Raw genomic sequence first — 17498 nt, forward strand, 5'->3', positions numbered from 1 at the left:
GAACATACATACATTTCACGATTTATCTCTTATCGTGTTTTGCTTAGGGTCTCCCTGGTGAATTTGGTCTTCCTGGTCCTGCTGGTCCAAGAGTAAGTATTATTTAATTAACTTTCATAAACTTCTGGCGATGTGTTTTTAAAACAAGTAGTGCTTTCTCTTAAAAGCTATTGATGACCTTGTGACAAATTCCTGATATTGTTCTGCAGTCAAACATAATCTGTAGAGAACATTTGATTTCTAAATTGAAAGTAGACTTTTTAAATTTAATTATTCATATTTCTTAGCCCAAACCCACACAGTTATAAGAAACGCTTATATTTCTTATACATATATACATTATACACATGTGATTATAATATATGTATTATATTCAGTAATTTATATAGACAAGTATGATATATTTGTGAAAGTGGCTCAACCTGAGCCAAGGAAAGGTAATATCTTACTAAGATTCAAAATCGATTTTTGCAATGTGTGTTGATGTTCAAAGTCTAAAGCTGAAACCATGAATTTGCTCTTACAAAAACAAAACAAAACAAAAAAAAACAAAAAAAAAAACAGATTTGGTTTGTCTGTGTGGTCATTTGAATAACCAGAGAGATGAGTTTGCCCCTCAAGTATCCTGTTAAATGGTTAGTTACCATATATCTAGGATGCCCAAACAAATTTAGTATCATAGAACCATAAGTATAACAAGGACCTTTGAAACAGTTGCAATGCAGACCGTTAAATACTATTTGCATACATGTTAAATACCCTGGACCAAGGAATAACCTCTCATGGTAATATTTCTATGCAATTGAGAGAAATATAGATAGGTAGGTATACACATGCAGGCAAACCCATATATATGTATATCCTGTTAAATATTATAACTATTACATCACTATTGCATAAGATTATTAAAAGGGGGGTAGATATGAGAATGTCTAATCCTATCTACACCTAGCATTGCTATTATAAAATGACACAATCTTTCCCTATGAATATCATGCATAACTGGCATCTATTTTTACCTATGAATCTATTACCAAAAAAGACAAAAAAAAAAAGAATTAATTCCAAATTTGAATATTGTACTCTAGAAGAAAAACATTCTGGAGTTGTAGCCACAGAACATTAAAGCTGAATGAGACTAGAGATTATCTCATCCCATTCGTTCATTTTACTAGTAGAGAAATTAAGGGAAAAAATTATAATTTGTTAATGGCAAAACCAGGATTCAAAAGCTAAAAAAGTATGAACTCTGATGTGTAAAATGGTATCTCTGAAAGTGAACAGTACAACTCTTCTAATCTCTCTCTCTCTTTCTCTCTCTTTTTTTTTTCTTTTCTTTTTTTTTTTTTTTTTTTCCTCACAGGGGGAGCGTGGTCCCCCTGGAGAAAGTGGTGCTGCTGGTCCTTCTGGTCCTATTGGAAGCCGAGGTCCTTCTGGACCCCCTGGGCCCGATGGAAACAAGGTAACATTTTCTGTTCTATATTGCTGCTTTGGCCCACTATCCTCTAGAGTAACTAGATCGTTTCCAATAGTAAATGAATTGCTTTTCAGATTTTTTTTATTTCCAACTCTGTGATGATTTCCATTACCGTAAATGACTGTTTGATTCCAATGGACCCGAATTATTCCAAAAGAAGGAAAATCCCAGTGTTCTACACACATAAATGAATTAGTATGGGCTTTTACTCTTGTGTCATTGCATGGTTTATACTTTGGTTTCCTTTCTTTTTTTTTTAAGATTTTATTTATTTATTCATAAGAGATACACAGAAAGAGAGGCAGAGTCATATAGGCTACTTCTCTGTGCAGGGAGCCCGATGTGGGACTCGATCCCAGGACCCGGGATCATGACCAGAACCTAAGGCAGATGCTCAACCACTGAGACACCCAGGTGCCCCTATACTTTAGTTTTCATCTAGAAACATCACGTACATTTGGACACTATTTTTAGGGAACAAAGTTTCACCCTCTCACCATCCTGCTTCAGAGAGTAAAATTTCCAAAGGTAGCCTGGATTTAATTTTTTTTTATATATTTCCAGCTTTATTTTTTTAATATGTATTTTTTTATTGGAGTTCGATTTGCCAACATATTAGCATAACACCCAGTGCTCATCCCGTCAAATGCCTCCCTCAGTGCCTGTCACCCAGTCACCCCCTCCCCCTACCCACCACCCCTTATTCATTTCCCAGAGTTCGGAGTCTCTCATGTTTTGTCACCTCTCTTATTTTTCCCACTCATAGTCTGAATTTTAATGAGGGAGATAAAAGTTAACCGGACAGTACATTCATCCCCCAAACATAAGCTTGACAACTTGAGTTTCGAAGTAGAATCTGTGGTTTAGATTTTAAAATAGGTGGAATTTTCTAGACACATTTCTGAAAAACAGATGACTTTAACCACAGTAAAGAGAAGGCAACTCCTATTACTGCTGATTCTTAACTTTCAAGAGGGGAGGAAAAAAAAGTAAAGATTAGCTGCAAAAAGCTATTTTGGTAGGTGGAAGGATATTAGAAAAAAATTTCAAAAGCTAAGAGGGCGAGAGGAAGCGAGAAAGTAAACAGCGTCCAGAGGATCGCACTTTCAAAGAGTTCTATCTTAGAAGTTAGTCAATAGGTTTGAAGTGTGTGCAATGGTGGGGTTTTCATATAAAGTGGGAGCTATAGTCCCCACTCTCAAGGAAATGAAAATGTAAACATCTCCCCAGTTGACGAGGTTTCTCTCCCTATTTCCTGCGTGGGCTAAGAGACTTATCCTTAAAAAAGGTTTGCGGGCAAACATTTTTCACTCTCTGCCCCGCATTGTCCCAGCCTCTTCTTTCCCACGCCTGCCTGCCTGCCCAAAGACGACCAGGAGCAGGTTATAGAAGAATCACAGCCCCCCACCCCCACTTCTCTGCTCTTCAGCCCACGGTGTCTTTAACGGCACCTCCTTCTGGGACAGGCGCCCTTCTTTTCAGTAACCTTCCTTTGTGTCTCTAAGCAGGCAAGAGTGTGATCTATTAAATGTTTAAATTGGAATCGTTCACGAGTTTTCATTTTCGTTTTCTTCTTCTGCCACCGCAATCATGGCTCTCACGTGTGTTTGGTTCAAGGGTGAACCTGGCGTGCTTGGCGCCCCGGGCACCGCTGGCGCGTCCGGTCCCGGTGGACTCCCAGGAGAGAGGGGTGCTGCCGGCATTCCTGGAGGCAAGGGAGAAAAGGTACCCTCTCAGTGCTGGGCCTCCGTCCGGGTGGTTGAACTGGAGCAGAGCAGGGCTGCGCAGGGTTGCCCAGTTTGTTTGTTTTCTGCAGTTCCTGGTAGGTGGCCTGGTAGCCTTTCGCTGTCTACCTCTACGCGCTCCCCTCTGCCACCTAGCACCATCGCATTTCTAAACTCTCTAATCTGGCAAAATTCCTTGCTACCATGGAATTTCACGCAAACAGATGGTGTTGAGTAATACATGAGGCTCATTTTAATGCCACTAACAATAATGCCTCATCCTGCCCTAATTAATGGGAAGAAGCTATATTGAACAGCTGTCAACCGTGCTGCTGCATTAGTTATGCCATAAGAGTGATAAGGCACTGAAGCCCATTGTGATGTTGCCTTATAATTCTGTCCGCATGAATTTGTACCTTGCTTGATTATGCTTCAGGAGAGTGTATGGAAATTAGAAAAGAATATTTAGCAATAATCTAGAGAGAGCCTTGAATTATTTTTTCCTTAAATTTTTTTCCCATTCAACATCCTGTAGATTAATAGGGACGTTAGTAAATATTAAATGACTGAAGGTGAATAACATTTTCTGTAAAAAAATAAAATGAAATAAAATAAAATAAAATAAAATAAAATAAAATAGCTTTCAGATTAATTTTGATTCAAAAATTTGGTCAGAAAATAAAAAGTTGCCCTTGCTTTATACTTTCAGGGTGAAACCGGTCTCAGAGGCGAAATTGGTAACCCAGGCAGAGATGGCGCCCGTGTGAGTAGAATTTTGTTTGTTCGTTTGTACTTAGGTTACTGTTGTTGTTTTTTCACCTTTTACTTGATTTGAGTTGAGCAGCTTTCCAAAATAGAACTGACGAAAGAAGGATCCAGGTTTAGTGAGAGTAGTCCTCTCCTTTCTGGATCTGTGAAAAGTAGTATCGTTTCACATGTTTCAAAAGAAAGATCTTATCCCTTTGGAAATCATAACCTGAGTTTTCTACCTTCCTTAGTGTTAACTCGACCAAATACAAATTCTAAACTGAAATCTCTAGGTTTAATAGAACTTTGATTGTTTAAGTTATTATAGGACTTCGGGAAAAACAAACAAACAAACAAACAAAAAACAACAACAACAACAAAAAAAACTAACTCTTACTTTTTAAGAAGCCAGAACCTCTAACAAGGTCCTATTTATTCAAATGTGTGTCCTAAGAATTTATCACTCAAAGAGCAGCCCCCGTGATTAGTAGTTAATGCCATGGAGATGCCAAAGATGATCCCATAAAGGTATAATAACCTTACCTACAGCATTGGCAACGTGGCTCTTCCATACCATCGGCTACCTTGGTCCTCCTTCTCACCTCCCTCAGACCTGATAACTCACTTTGGCACATAGATAATAGTCCTTTCTCTGAATCACACAGTCCTGGCAGTTTCAAACAAGCCTACTCATTTGCCGCTCTCCAGGGAATTTGACAAGAGCAGAGAGTTCAGATCTCCCCAGTTCCTAACCTGCCCTTGACTTACACATTTCTATCACCTTTATCGCTGAGGTACCTTCCTCCAGAGAGCTGCGTCTAAGAGTTTTGATCATTAGAACAGAAGTACATTGAAAGCTTTCTTGAAGTCCACCCAGAGCATGCAGTGAGAGTGTTCGGTTACTGTATAAACACAGTCAGGGGGCTGGGAGAATGGCAAGGATCACTTTGGCTGGTCTGGGGGTGTTATTAACAAGACTCATTTCCTTTTGGTACCAGGGAGCTCCTGGTGCCATGGGTGCCCCTGGTCCTGCCGGAGCCACTGGTGACCGGGTAAGTGTTCATTTTCCTGGACTTGCCACTCTCTGGGCCAATAGTAGTATGTAAAATTTCCTGCCTGCCCTAGCCCCGGAGAGCCCCAGCAATTCATTTTTATGACTCCGTATAAAGCCTACTTATTTAAAAACCTGTCTGTTGTGATGGGGCAGCAGGAAACAAATGCTATGTGTTTAAAGTTCTCCTTCCCTTCCTATAGATGTGCCAACTATCTGATCTATACTTTAATCCCTATCATTTGTTTTAAAGACTTTCCTGTTGCCCATTAACAATATCCTAATGCACCAAGCCTCCTCAAAGCCTTCAATTGTAAAAAATCAATAAAATACATAGTGTGCCCATTTCGCATCGAACAGTCCACTTAAAATAGACCTTATTTATTGTACTGCACAGATTGCAGCAAATAGATCAGCTCTGTGTCCATCTAAAAATTAAAACGTCCTCCTCCTAGCATTGTGGGCACTGATTTATGGTGTTTTTGCAAGTCTGTGACCAATACCACTTCAGCCCCCAAAATGAATACAACATTAAGCACAGTAAAAATCCATTTTATTTCACTCCCTGAGATGTGCATTAGTTTTCTCTTCTGACACAACTCCAAACTCTGACAAGAGCCTACTGTCTACCACTGGTTCCTCTCCCCACCTGCTCTTTGAGCATCAACGTGAAGCACATTAACAAACTCATCTTTGGTCCCCTTACAGGGTGAAGCTGGTCCTGCCGGTCCCGCTGGCCCTGCTGGTCCTCGTGGTAGCCCTGTAAGTAGAAACCTGGGTCATTTGGGACACTCATAATTTTTAGACATTAATGAATCTAAGGTTGCCATGATGTTCTCAAACCCCTTCTCCCTCCTAGGGTGAACGTGGTGAGGTTGGTCCCGCTGGCCCCAATGGATTTGCTGGTCCTGCTGTGAGTATCCTTAGGATGAAGGTTAATCTGAAAACATTCCAAGCTGGCAAGCAGAGTGAGCTGCAATGCCTGACCACAACTGTTCCTTTCTAACAGGGTGCTGCTGGTCAACCTGGTGCTAAGGGAGAGAGAGGAACCAAAGGGCCCAAGGGTGAAAATGGCCCCGTTGGTCCCACAGGCCCCATTGGATCTGCCGGCCCATCTGTAAGTTGAATTCATTGGTGGTCAACATGGCTTGTGTCGTTACCCATGAAATCTTGTAACTCAACACACATCAATCAAGTGCCTACTGTATACCAGGAAGGTACTAGATAGAAGATGATTTAAAACTAAGAATTAACTTTTGCATTCCACTTCATAATTTGTAAACTTTTCATAAACATTGTATCCTCGTACTTTTTTTTTAGCCCCCATGAGGTGGGTAACACTGAAGTCAGGACATTTATTTTATGACACAGATAATCGTTTTTAATTTCTGGATTTGCTCCTAATAGACATGGGAGTAACTAACGCCTTTGAAGAGAAAGTAAACATTAATAAGCATTGTCTTGTGGTTTGACCCCATCTTTTTCTTTGTTTCCTTTTAGGGTCCAAATGGTCCCCCTGGTCCTGCTGGAAGTCGTGGTGATGGTGGCCCCCCTGTGAGTATTTATAATGGACCCTGCTAACATTGCTTTCTTTAGAATCTTATTGAAAACAACTTGAAAGCTTGGAGGTTTTGGGTTAATCCTAAACTTTAACAAGGAGACTCTCCAGATCCAAGTTCATGTTTTTCAGAGAAATTCTGATATTGAAGTTACCATTAGGGTCATGGGATATTAACTTAATCCCAACTGGAACTCAGTGCAGTGTCGGTTGCTACCACCTTACCTGAAGTCATAACCAAAGTTAACCCTGGGTTGGTTAGTTGTGAAATGGGTAAAAATAATCTCTCTGGTACCCTTTATCCTTTTGCTGATGTGCCCCCCCCTTCTTCTGCCCAACCATGCCCCTTCTCTTGGCACCCTGCTGTTACACTGACTCCTTAAAGACCCAGACCTCCCTAGGAATGAACTGCACTGACTCCTTCCTGCTCTCCTCAGACAGCAATTAATACTCTTGGTCTTCTGTTGTACCCTCCTCTGTAAACATAAGTACTTATCCAGTGTCCATTTCCTTCATGCCCAGCCAGGTAGTTAAGGTACTTATTAATAAATACACATCAATGTGTAATAAGAGCCTCGTGTCCTACTATCTTGTTCTTAGAACCATCATGCTGACAAATAGCATTTCAAAACAGAACATGAGAGCCTTTATGCAAAATATGCATGTACAGAGATCTAGGGTCTTCGGGGTCCTTGTTACAAAATACCCTGTATGAGGCTGCCCCTGCCTACTCCGTGGTCCATCCTCAGTCATGTGTATTGAGGATTGGCTGAAGGAGAAATTTCCATCTCACCCAAATCCCTAGAGTTGGCACTGATTGTGGAATTTTAATGTGCTTGATTCTTAGGGTGCTACTGGTTTCCCTGGTGCTGCTGGGCGGACTGGTCCTCCTGGACCCTCTGTAAGTAAATCATTTCAAAATCTGTCATTTACTCTACCCAATAGGCCTTTGCCTCTAGTAGGAAGCTGGTAGGAAACTCTCTTGGAAACATCTTACTAATATGTTGCTATTACTTTCCTGGTCTGAAATCAGTTTTCCTGAACCATTAAGGCAGAATCATCACAAATTATATTTTATAAGATCAGCATAAGAGGCTTTTATTCATGTGAACACAAGTCCCCTTTTAGGGGCATGGTCTCTTTGTTAAAAATAAAAAACAGAACAGTTTTAGTCACATATCAGATATTTCTATATCTAATTACCCTTTATGGCCAACATTCTGCCTCCGTTGTTAAGGTATAATTGTTCCTGAATTTAAAGGTGGTTTGGCCTCTAATTCAATTCTGATTCAGACTCTCCTGTCAGGACTCAAGAGAATTTAATTAATTACTAAGGATTAAGTCTTCCGGTTAAGGTTTCAGGGAAAAAAAATAGCAAAGATGTTGATTTCTTGGAATCCTTTTACAGGTTCATAACAGAAAAATCTTCATTCCCTGTAGGCATTTAATTAAACCTAGTTGAGAGCATATGTGATTCCTCAATTATGAACAAAATGCCAGTATTGGCTTTCTTCAAAAAGGGATGAGCCAGAGTCCTCCCAAGCCCAAAGTCCCATTCATATACAACTAACTCTCCTCACCATAGTTCGAATTCCAAGATGCCAGGGTCCCGGGAGCACAGCCTTTCCTCTCCTCACAGACATTTGCCGTCGCCTCAGCCTCAGTTAGTCATGTTATTACAGCTTCAGGAGAAGGAGGACAGCTGTTGCTTCTCTCCATTAGAAGGAATGTGACAAGGTCTAAATAGGTCCCCTCAAATCACCAGGATGTCATTTCATTGCTTCACACTGTTTGCATCTTCATCTCTAGAGCCTCAGCTGCTTTATCCCCAATCTGTAATGACTAACAGACAATAAATGACTCTGTCATTTGCTCCCAGGGTATCACTGGCCCTCCTGGTCCCCCTGGTGCTGCTGGTAAAGAAGGACTCCGTGGGCCTCGAGGTGACCAAGGTCCAGTTGGCCGAACGGGAGAAACAGGTGCATCTGGTCCCCCTGGCTTTACTGGTGAGAAGGGTCCCTCTGGAGAGCCTGGTACCGCTGTAAGTGATTTCAACCTCCTCTTTCTTAATACCTTATAGCAAATTAAAATAAAGCCTTTACGCAGATCTTCAAGTGGCATATATCTGTTGATAAGTATTGCAGGCTTTCAAGTAGAGCTCAGTTGAGCCAAGAAATCTGTCCAGCAGCTACTGAGGTGTCACAGCTGCAGCAGTTGCTTAGAAGGCACTAGATAAGGATGGCAATAAATGAAGGAACTCACTGTTTTATCAGAAAGGCACCTTATTGGTCCTGGGATTAGAAAAGAATCCCATAGCCATGGCCCTCCTATTGAAAGTGAATCAGTCTCAGGAAGCTACCAATTTCTTAAACATGCACTGTCCAGTATTATTGTTACTCTGCAATGTGCCTTTACTAGACCTAGCTCGGTTAGAGGCCAAAGTCAAAATTTGCTTCTTGGCATAAATTCTATAAAAACTCTATTGCATTTCATTAAATCTCAACCACATATTGTCCAGTGTTGTTCAACTGGTCTCTAGGAGGAACCGGGTATAATGAAATATACTTGCCAAGCTGTAATTGTCATTACTGGAGACAAGATATCCAAGGATATATCTTCCTAAAAGAAGGTCACTAGGCTTTTTCTAAACTAAATAAGAACAGCTTATTCTTACAATCATCAAGCCAACCTGTATTATCATCTAGGGGCTTACCCAGTAATATTATTTTTCCTCTTGTTCAGGGACCTCCTGGCACACCAGGTCCTCAAGGTCTCCTTGGTGCTCCTGGCATTCTGGGTCTCCCAGGCTCTCGGGGTGAGCGTGGTCTACCAGGTGTTGCTGGATCCGTGGTAAGTGTTTGACACCATTCTTCTGCTCATTAACATAATAAAAGATTTTAAAAGCTGCCACTTCAGATGTGACAGATTGATCACTGAATAACTCCACTTAAGATTTTTTATTCATGGCATTTTCTTTATACAGATCACATGTCACTTATCTAAGAAGCTTTAATACCACCTTACTTAGACACACGCTATAAAGATCCAGCTTAACATTATGCAGAATGATTTTTGTTCTTTTTACATGCTTAAGAACTATATAAGCTCTAATTGCATTTACTCCTCTGCAGTATGAAATGCTGGCATCATTTATCCTGTAGGAAGAATGAAGCTCTGGAAGTTCTGAATCATTCCATTAAATCTTATACATGACAGCAACTAGGAATCATCTCATCTCCATAAACCCTCTCAACTTTATGATTGTGTTTCATTTGGGATATCGGATGCAACTAGGCTCACCTAGTAGAGTGACATTCCAAAACTGCCTAAAGCTGGCTATCTGACCATGTAGGATGAGGGTCAGGATAACACCAATGATACTTCTTGCCGTTTTGTGGTCCATTCACTTTCACTGTACTTTCTCTTTTCAAACTGGAATCTCCTAGCCAGGGTCATTTTGGGGAAAGAGATATTTGCACTCAATCCAGTGGGAGGAGTGTTGTTTAATTTTCTCTGCCTCTAGGGTGAACCCGGACCTCTTGGCATTGCTGGTCCACCTGGGGCTCGTGGTCCTCCTGGAGCTGTGGGTGCGCCTGGAGTCAACGGTGCTCCTGGTGAAGCTGGTCGTGATGTGAGTCTAACACTTGGTTTGTATAATAGAACAGAGCTGAATTCCATTGTGTGCAACTTCATATCCTGAGCAGAGTTCCTCTTGTTCCAAGTGTCTGAATGAGATGGTCTGTTTCTCCATAACATTGGCATGTACTGGCCACTCCTGCTATTGAAAATATGAAAACTTATTTGGGCTGGGAGATGGCTCTTTAAATAGTATACTTCAAAGTTGGCCAAAATATTAAAAACATGTCTACAAAAACTAGGTTGGCAGGTTCTTGTACCTACTATCTTTTGACAGTCTGACAGGGGATTCACTACTGAGCCTGGGGATGGTAAGGCAGAGGAGGTGAGATGAGGTGAAGAGCCTCCCCGAGTGCCTTAACTGGTGTGGTATCTTCACAGGGCAACCCTGGGAATGATGGTCCTCCAGGCCGCGATGGTCAAGCCGGACACAAGGTCAGGACACCTCTTTGTCTTTCTCCAATTGAAAAGTGACTAAAATATAGGCCAGTTTGATGTGAAACTTCACTTTGCCTTTGGTAGGGAGAGCGTGGTTACCCTGGCAACATTGGTCCCGTTGGCGCTGTGGGTGCACCTGGTCCTCATGGCCCTGTGGGTCCCGCTGGCAAACACGGAAACCGTGGTGAACCTGTAAGTTTGTTAATACCAGTCTTTTAATGCTGGCATCTTTGTAGGCTTCACTTCTGACCTCCCCACACTGGGGCACTGCGGGGGCTTGGGGAGAAGGGGGGCTTGGCCCTGGCTGACCAGTACCGGTTTGCTTCTCCAATGTGCAGGGTCCTGCTGGTTCTGTTGGTCCCGCCGGCGCTGTTGGTCCAAGAGGTCCTAGTGTACGTACATGGTGATTTCTTCACAAATTAACATTTAAGAAGACTCAGTCCAGTCTAGGCTAGACTTCATATTGTTTAAAAAAAAAAATGTGGTCCATATTGAGAATTGCTACAAAGGCTTCTAAGTCTCTTCTATTTCAAATCTCTTCTGTTCATGTGTATGAAATAAGCACAAGAATCTAGCCACAATACGGAGTCAACTAAAGCAGGTTAGGGGAATAGATAGAGGTAGTACCCACATGGCTTTTAAACCTTTGCTTGTCTCAAGTCAGCTCTGTAAACAGATTAAGCAGTATTTGGGGGGAAGTGGGCACCATTTTCAAAGGAAGGCAAATGCCCTATGTGTCCTCCTTTTTCTTTACAGGGCCCACAAGGTATTCGAGGTGATAAGGGAGAGCCTGGTGAGAAGGGGCCCAGAGGTCTTCCTGGCTTAAAGGGACACAATGGACTGCAAGGTCTTCCTGGTCTTGCTGTAAGTACAGCGTGGACATCTGGCATGTATACAGATCTAAAATGATCTTCCTCAAATTTTCACTGCCCTTGTTCTAAACTGTCCTACATCATACTCATTTCCCATTCTCCGGCTGACTCCATCTCACAGAGATAACGCTATTTCATCCCAACACAAAAAGGTGAGGGTTAAGGGAGATTGAAATATACATATATTAAAATCTCCTGGCAACAATGTCCTTCAACCCCACTTAAAATAAATATAATTAGAGGAATGACTAATATTGCACTGCTGAAATAGCTTGTAGAAAAAAATATAATTGAATATAATAGACATAATGGGAGAAAAGAGCCCCATTTTACATTTTCAATTTTCTCAATCCAGAGTCCATTGAAACTAAAGTTTCCCATTCAATTTTAAAAACAAATCTACTTATCAGCACATGTTCTGAAAGTGTGATTTTCTGGTTTTCTCTCTCTCAAGGGTCAACATGGCGATCAAGGTGCACCTGGTTCTGTGGGTCCTGCTGGTCCTAGGGTAAGTCAACCTCAGAGACATTTGTCTCTGAAATCGAGCTGATGGCAGGCAGTGAGTCCCCAGGCCTCTGCTTCCTTGGGGGATTTTCACTGACTCACTCAGACTTGGTGTCCTTCTTCCCTAGGGTCCTGCTGGTCCTTCTGGCCCTGCTGGCAAAGATGGTCGCACTGGGCAACCTGGTACAGTCGGACCTGCTGGCATTCGTGGCTCTCAGGGTAGCCAAGGTCCTGCTGTAAGTATCATTCTGGGAAATAATAAAGAGCATCACGGACCTAAGGAATATTCTCTTCAGACTAATCAAGATGGTTGTGACAACACATTAAAGCAGTCCCCCACTTCCATATACCAGTTCTAAGAAATGTAAAAATCATATGGGATGAGCTGTTTAGCCCATGCTTACAAGTGTGCCTGGGATCCAATTATTTATTTACAGACACTTGGTTCTTTTTTGACTTGTTAGAATATGCCTCTGTGTGACACTTAACTGAAGGCGTCTGCTGTCATTGACGCCTCTCCCTATGACCCAATACGAAACCTCTTCTTTCTTCCTTTCACCTTTGCAGGGCCCTCCTGGTCCCCCTGGCCCTCCTGGCCCTCCTGGCCCAAGTGGTGGTGGCTATGACTTTGGTTATGAAGGGGACTTCTACAGGGCTGACCAGCCTCGCTCACCACCTTCTCTCAGACCCAAGGACTATGAAGTTGATGCTACTCTGAAATCCCTCAACAACCAGATTGAGACCCTTCTTACTCCTGAAGGCTCTAGGAAGAACCCAGCTCGCACATGCCGAGACCTGAGACTCAGCCACCCAGAGTGGAGCAGTGGTAAGTCAAATGTCCAAGCCAGATTGGCCCTTCTCACAAGCTGGGCTTTGCAAAGTCACTTCCCACTGACATTTAGAATGAAAAAAATTTGAGTAAAAATTGCATTAGGTGGAATTATACCTGATTGATGAAGCATTTTCTTCTCCCATCCTGCACCAAGTCTCAGGCTTCTCTTAATAAATATTTTTGCCTTTTTCATGATAATATACTTTGATTTAGGAGGAAAGGAGGAACTGTCTAATCTTGAAAATTGCCAACCTCTTCCTGTTAAATGTGGAGTAGACAGTGTTACTTCTGGGAATCAAAATTCTTTGTCTAGTAATTATTAGAACCTATGTTCCACTCAAGGAGAGGTTTTATGAGCTGGGCTTTTTTTTTTCTTTTTTTTTTTTTAAAGGTTACTACTGGATTGACCCTAACCAAGGATGCACTATGGATGCTATCAAAGTATACTGTGATTTCTCTACTGGCGAAACCTGCATTCGGGCTCAACCTGAAAACATCCCAGCCAAGAACTGGTACAGAAACTCCAAGGTCAAGAAGCACATCTGGTTAGGAGAAACTATCAATGGTGGTACCCAGGTGAGGAATCCTACAAACATTCCTTCTCCTACTAAATAATATTGTTAAGTTTGCTTGCTTTTTAATGGTCTGCATTTTAATCCTTTCCCAGAATAGGATTATTGAAAGAACCTGCTTTTTGCTCAGGTTTCAGTTCTATCCTGGACCTCGCATTAAAGATGGATTGATGGGCATATCCATGCAATCTAAAGTTATTATTCAAATTTGACTTAGCTGATAACCACTAGAGAAACTGACTAATGCCATTTAGTATGAGGAAGTACTGGCCAGCACATAACCCTGTGCTCATGCATATGCATTTTCAGGACATGTGCTTTTCCAAATTTTTAATCAAAATCTTTCACCAACTTTATTGAATGCCTACTGGTGGGAATCACAGAAAAAGAAAGAGGTCTGACTCTCTGTCTTATTTCTCTTTCATTCTAAGAAGAAACCTACATATAAAGGGTTAACTAAAACAGATACCATTTTGAGATTATCTTGCCTCAGTCTGGTAGTTCTCGTGTCCCTCCTAGGTAACTAATATTGCAAAGACATGTGAATTGTGTTTCCTATAAAAGTATCTTTTTCCCAAGGTTCAGATCTGAGGTCATCATTCTTCCCTATACCAGCCTTTTCACTCTCTCTCTCTCTTGACTCTTAGTATTTGAGTCCTTCTCCACTTAACTAGCATTTCTATTTTATTCTCTGTAGTTTGAATATAATGTTGAAGGAGTAACCACCAAGGAAATGGCTACTCAACTCGCCTTCATGCGCCTGCTGGCCAACCATGCCTCTCAAAACATCACCTACCACTGCAAGAACAGCATTGCCTATATGGATGAGGAGACTGGCAACCTGAAAAAGGCTGTCATTCTGCAAGGTTCCAATGATGTTGAACTGGTTGCCGAGGGCAACAGCAGGTTCACCTACACTGTTCTTGTAGACGGCTGCTCTGTAAGTAATAGTGAAATTTGGGAGTAGCACTTATTTACAAAAAAGGGGGGGGTTGGAGTTCTAGCTTAGACCAGTGAATGAACAGATAATGAGACCAAATTTACTCAATCTAACTTCATAGATGTATTTATTTAAATTCAGATGCTAAAGAGGATTCTTATCAGATCTTGCCTTTGAAAATTCTCTGAAATACTGAAATATATACCATGTCCATGCATTAGCTGTTTTTCTTTAAACTTGAGTTTTTTAAATGATGCTGTCTTCCCATAACTTAAAATTACTTGGGGTTAAAAGGTCCCAAGGTATAATTTATAGCTATATGTACTTTATTTTACTTATTAGTATGGTCTGCATGTAATTTTTCTCTACAATATTTTATACCTTGGAGAAAAATTAAAATTTACTCACAGTGTACCCACTCAGCTCTCCCTAATGACACACACATCCCAAAAATGATAATGTAGCAATAAACCACATGGAATATGTATTGAAATTTTCTTTAAAAAAATTAGACTGATAGGAAACCTCTCTCCCTAAAGATACCCCTGATTCTTCTGTCTCAAAGGTGAATATTTTTATCTGGGACACACTTCAGATGAACAAGCCCCAAAATGGTTCTTAAATATGTAAAGTTCTAATGATATTAGATTTAGGAATAATGCAACTTTTTATAAATATTCTTTTCTTTTTTAAACAGAAAAAGACAAATGAATGGAGAAAGACAATCATTGAATACAAAACAAATAAGCCATCCCGCCTGCCTATCCTTGATATTGCACCTTTGGACATCGGTGATGCTGACCAAGAATTCAGGGTGGACGTTGGCCCAGTCTGTTTCAAATAAATGAACTCAACCTAAATTAAAAAAAAAAAAAGAAATCTGAAAAAACTTTCTCCCTTTGCCATTTCTTTTTCTTCTTTTTTTTTTTTTTAACTGAGAGTTGAGTCCTTCCATTTCCTCTGCACATCTACTTGCTTAAATTGTGGGCAAAAGAGAAGGAGAAGGATTGATCAGAGCATAGTGCAATACGATTTCATTCATTCCCCCTCCCTGCCCCCAAAGATTTGGAATTTTTTTTTCAACACTCTTACATCCGTTGTGGAAAATGTCAACCTTTGTAAGAAAACCAAAATAAAAATTGAAAAATAAAATAAAAACCATGAACATTTGCACCACTTGTGGCTTTTGAATATCTTCCACAGAGGGAAGTTTAAAACCCAAACTTCCGAAGGTTTAAAACTACCTCAAAACACTTTCCTGTGAGTGTGATCCACATCATTAGGTGCTGACCTAGATGACATGAGCTGAGGTACTTGTTTTGTTTGTTCAGAATACAAAGGTGCTAATAGTATTTCAGATACTTGAAGAACGTTGATGGTGCTAGAAGAATTTGAGAAGAAATAATCCTCTGTAATGAGTTATATTGTGCCTTCTTTTTTCATTTGATTTAGCATCAGTATTTTACATCTTATTCCCAAATAAAAGTATGCAGATCATTTGCCCAACCTTGTCCTCTTCTTTAAATTCAGCATTTGTTCTTTGCCAGTCTCATTTTCATCCTCTCCCATGGTACCAAAAGGAAGCCTTATTTCTCGGACAAGCAGAAAAATTAAATTGTACCTATTTTGTATATGTGAGATGTTTAAATAAATTGTGAAAAAAATTAAATAAAGCATGTTTGGTTTTCCAAAAGAAAATATCGAGTAGATTTCCTTGCTTTGAAGCTCTTTTCAATATAAATATGGATTATGGCATCTCTACCAGCCATTAGACTGTTTCTCATTAAATAGAAACTATGCAAAAAAGGCAATTTGGTATAGTAGAAAGAGCAGAGAACAAGGACCCAGGAGATCTGAGCTCCAATTCTGACTTCTCCTGGTGGCTGAGTGACCTTGAGCACTTCACTTTTCTGTGTTTAATTTCTGTATCTATAAGATGGAGAAAGATAAAACATTTGCGCTACTCAAAATACATAATACTTAAGCAAATGGTATCGTAGACCTAAGTTTACTCTAAGCGGAGATCCACAGAACCTTCTGGTGTATATTATCTATTAAGCACTTTGAAACAGTGGCTGAAAGTTGGTCTATGTACAATTAATACTATTAACTAAAACAGTTTCAAATATTCAGTAAAAAATGCCATACACTTAAATCTGATGCAACTGAGTACAATGCCTGTTAGGAGGTAATGTGTGTGCTGTCAATCAGCAGAGACAGTTGTGGATAATAGTACCATGAACACCTACCTGCCAAATCAAGTTCATTTTCCTCCCCTGCACCTTTCAATGACATCTTTAATACACTTAAACATAGTAATGTGTCAAGTAAAATGTTAAGATTCATTTAGAGCTTATTTCCTGTTGCAGAACATAATTGTGATTGTAATATTTGCCTCTTGAAATAAGTCATTTCAAGATTCAATTAGTTTTAAAAGCAAAAGACTGAACATGATGAAAATCTAACATCTAAATCTAAAAAGTTACCAAGATCTATTAAACAAATGGTAACTTCAAATTATGGTCTGGCTATCATCTGAATCAGAACACAGGGATGCTTATTAAAATGCAGATTCCTGGTCCCCAACCACCAAATCAAAATTTAGTAAGGAAGCAGTATTCTTAAGCACCTTGCAAAATTCTGTTGTGCATCCATTGGGAAACCGCTGGATGTGGTGATTTCCACAGCCAGCACTTTGTAGCTCTAACATTTCCTATCTGGCAAGAATGGGTCAATATACCTGACCAAATGACAGGAAGAAAACTAAACCCCTGTAGTCAGAAAACCCAATGCTCCCTACAAATTAGTAATTGAAATGGCCAGGGCAAACTTATATGATAGCCAGTTAGAAATCTCTAGGTTTCCTCAACATGTTATGCCCTCAGGTACACAACCCAAGAAAGTTGACATACAAAGGGCAAAAGTGAAGAAGAAAACGTTTCCTGAGTACCAGTTGAGAGCCAAACACTATGCTAGATGTTAATAATGCTCTTTGTCAAACTAAATCCAAATAGGCAGATTTCTTAAGCCAATAGTCATTAATAATTTAATCATGAATGTGGGATTACAAGAAGATAGTTTAAAATACAATGGTATATCTGATAAATAACAATGAGGAAAAATAAAAATAAAAAAAATAACAATGAG

General features: G+C 40.3%; 1 protein-coding gene and 1 long non-coding RNA gene across 2 annotated transcripts in view; one reads left to right on the top strand and one right to left on the bottom strand.

The window, feature by feature from the left end:
- Positions 1–15524, top strand: part of COL1A2 (collagen type I alpha 2 chain) — a 35856-nt gene extending 20332 nt beyond the window's left edge. Inside the window, exons 30-52 of the mRNA XM_041727879.1 lie at positions 48–92; positions 1364–1462; positions 3095–3202; positions 3911–3964; positions 4947–5000; positions 5708–5761; positions 5859–5912; positions 6009–6116; positions 6500–6553; positions 7405–7458; positions 8437–8598; positions 9300–9407; positions 10081–10188; positions 10575–10628; positions 10716–10823; positions 10970–11023; positions 11388–11495; positions 11958–12011; positions 12136–12243; positions 12575–12833; positions 13231–13415; positions 14109–14351; positions 15049–15524. Of these exons, the coding sequence (XP_041583813.1) occupies positions 48–92; positions 1364–1462; positions 3095–3202; positions 3911–3964; positions 4947–5000; positions 5708–5761; positions 5859–5912; positions 6009–6116; positions 6500–6553; positions 7405–7458; positions 8437–8598; positions 9300–9407; positions 10081–10188; positions 10575–10628; positions 10716–10823; positions 10970–11023; positions 11388–11495; positions 11958–12011; positions 12136–12243; positions 12575–12833; positions 13231–13415; positions 14109–14351; positions 15049–15195 (2382 nt within the window). The 3' untranslated portion in view covers positions 15196–15524. The remainder of the gene's footprint in view (positions 1–47; positions 93–1363; positions 1463–3094; positions 3203–3910; positions 3965–4946; positions 5001–5707; positions 5762–5858; positions 5913–6008; positions 6117–6499; positions 6554–7404; positions 7459–8436; positions 8599–9299; positions 9408–10080; positions 10189–10574; positions 10629–10715; positions 10824–10969; positions 11024–11387; positions 11496–11957; positions 12012–12135; positions 12244–12574; positions 12834–13230; positions 13416–14108; positions 14352–15048) is intronic.
- LOC121474776 overlaps positions 7476–17498 on the bottom strand; it is a 37575-nt gene continuing 27552 nt past the window's right edge. Inside the window, exons 3-4 of the long non-coding RNA XR_005983522.1 lie at positions 9271–9429; positions 7476–8399 (exon numbers count right to left, since the gene is read on the bottom strand). This is a non-coding gene — a long non-coding RNA (uncharacterized LOC121474776). The remainder of the gene's footprint in view (positions 8400–9270; positions 9430–17498) is intronic.

The sequence above is a fragment of the Vulpes lagopus genome, chromosome 13 (genome assembly GCF_018345385.1).
Source record: "Vulpes lagopus strain Blue_001 chromosome 13, ASM1834538v1, whole genome shotgun sequence".
NCBI classification, from domain to species: Eukaryota; Metazoa; Chordata; class Mammalia; order Carnivora; family Canidae; genus Vulpes; species Vulpes lagopus.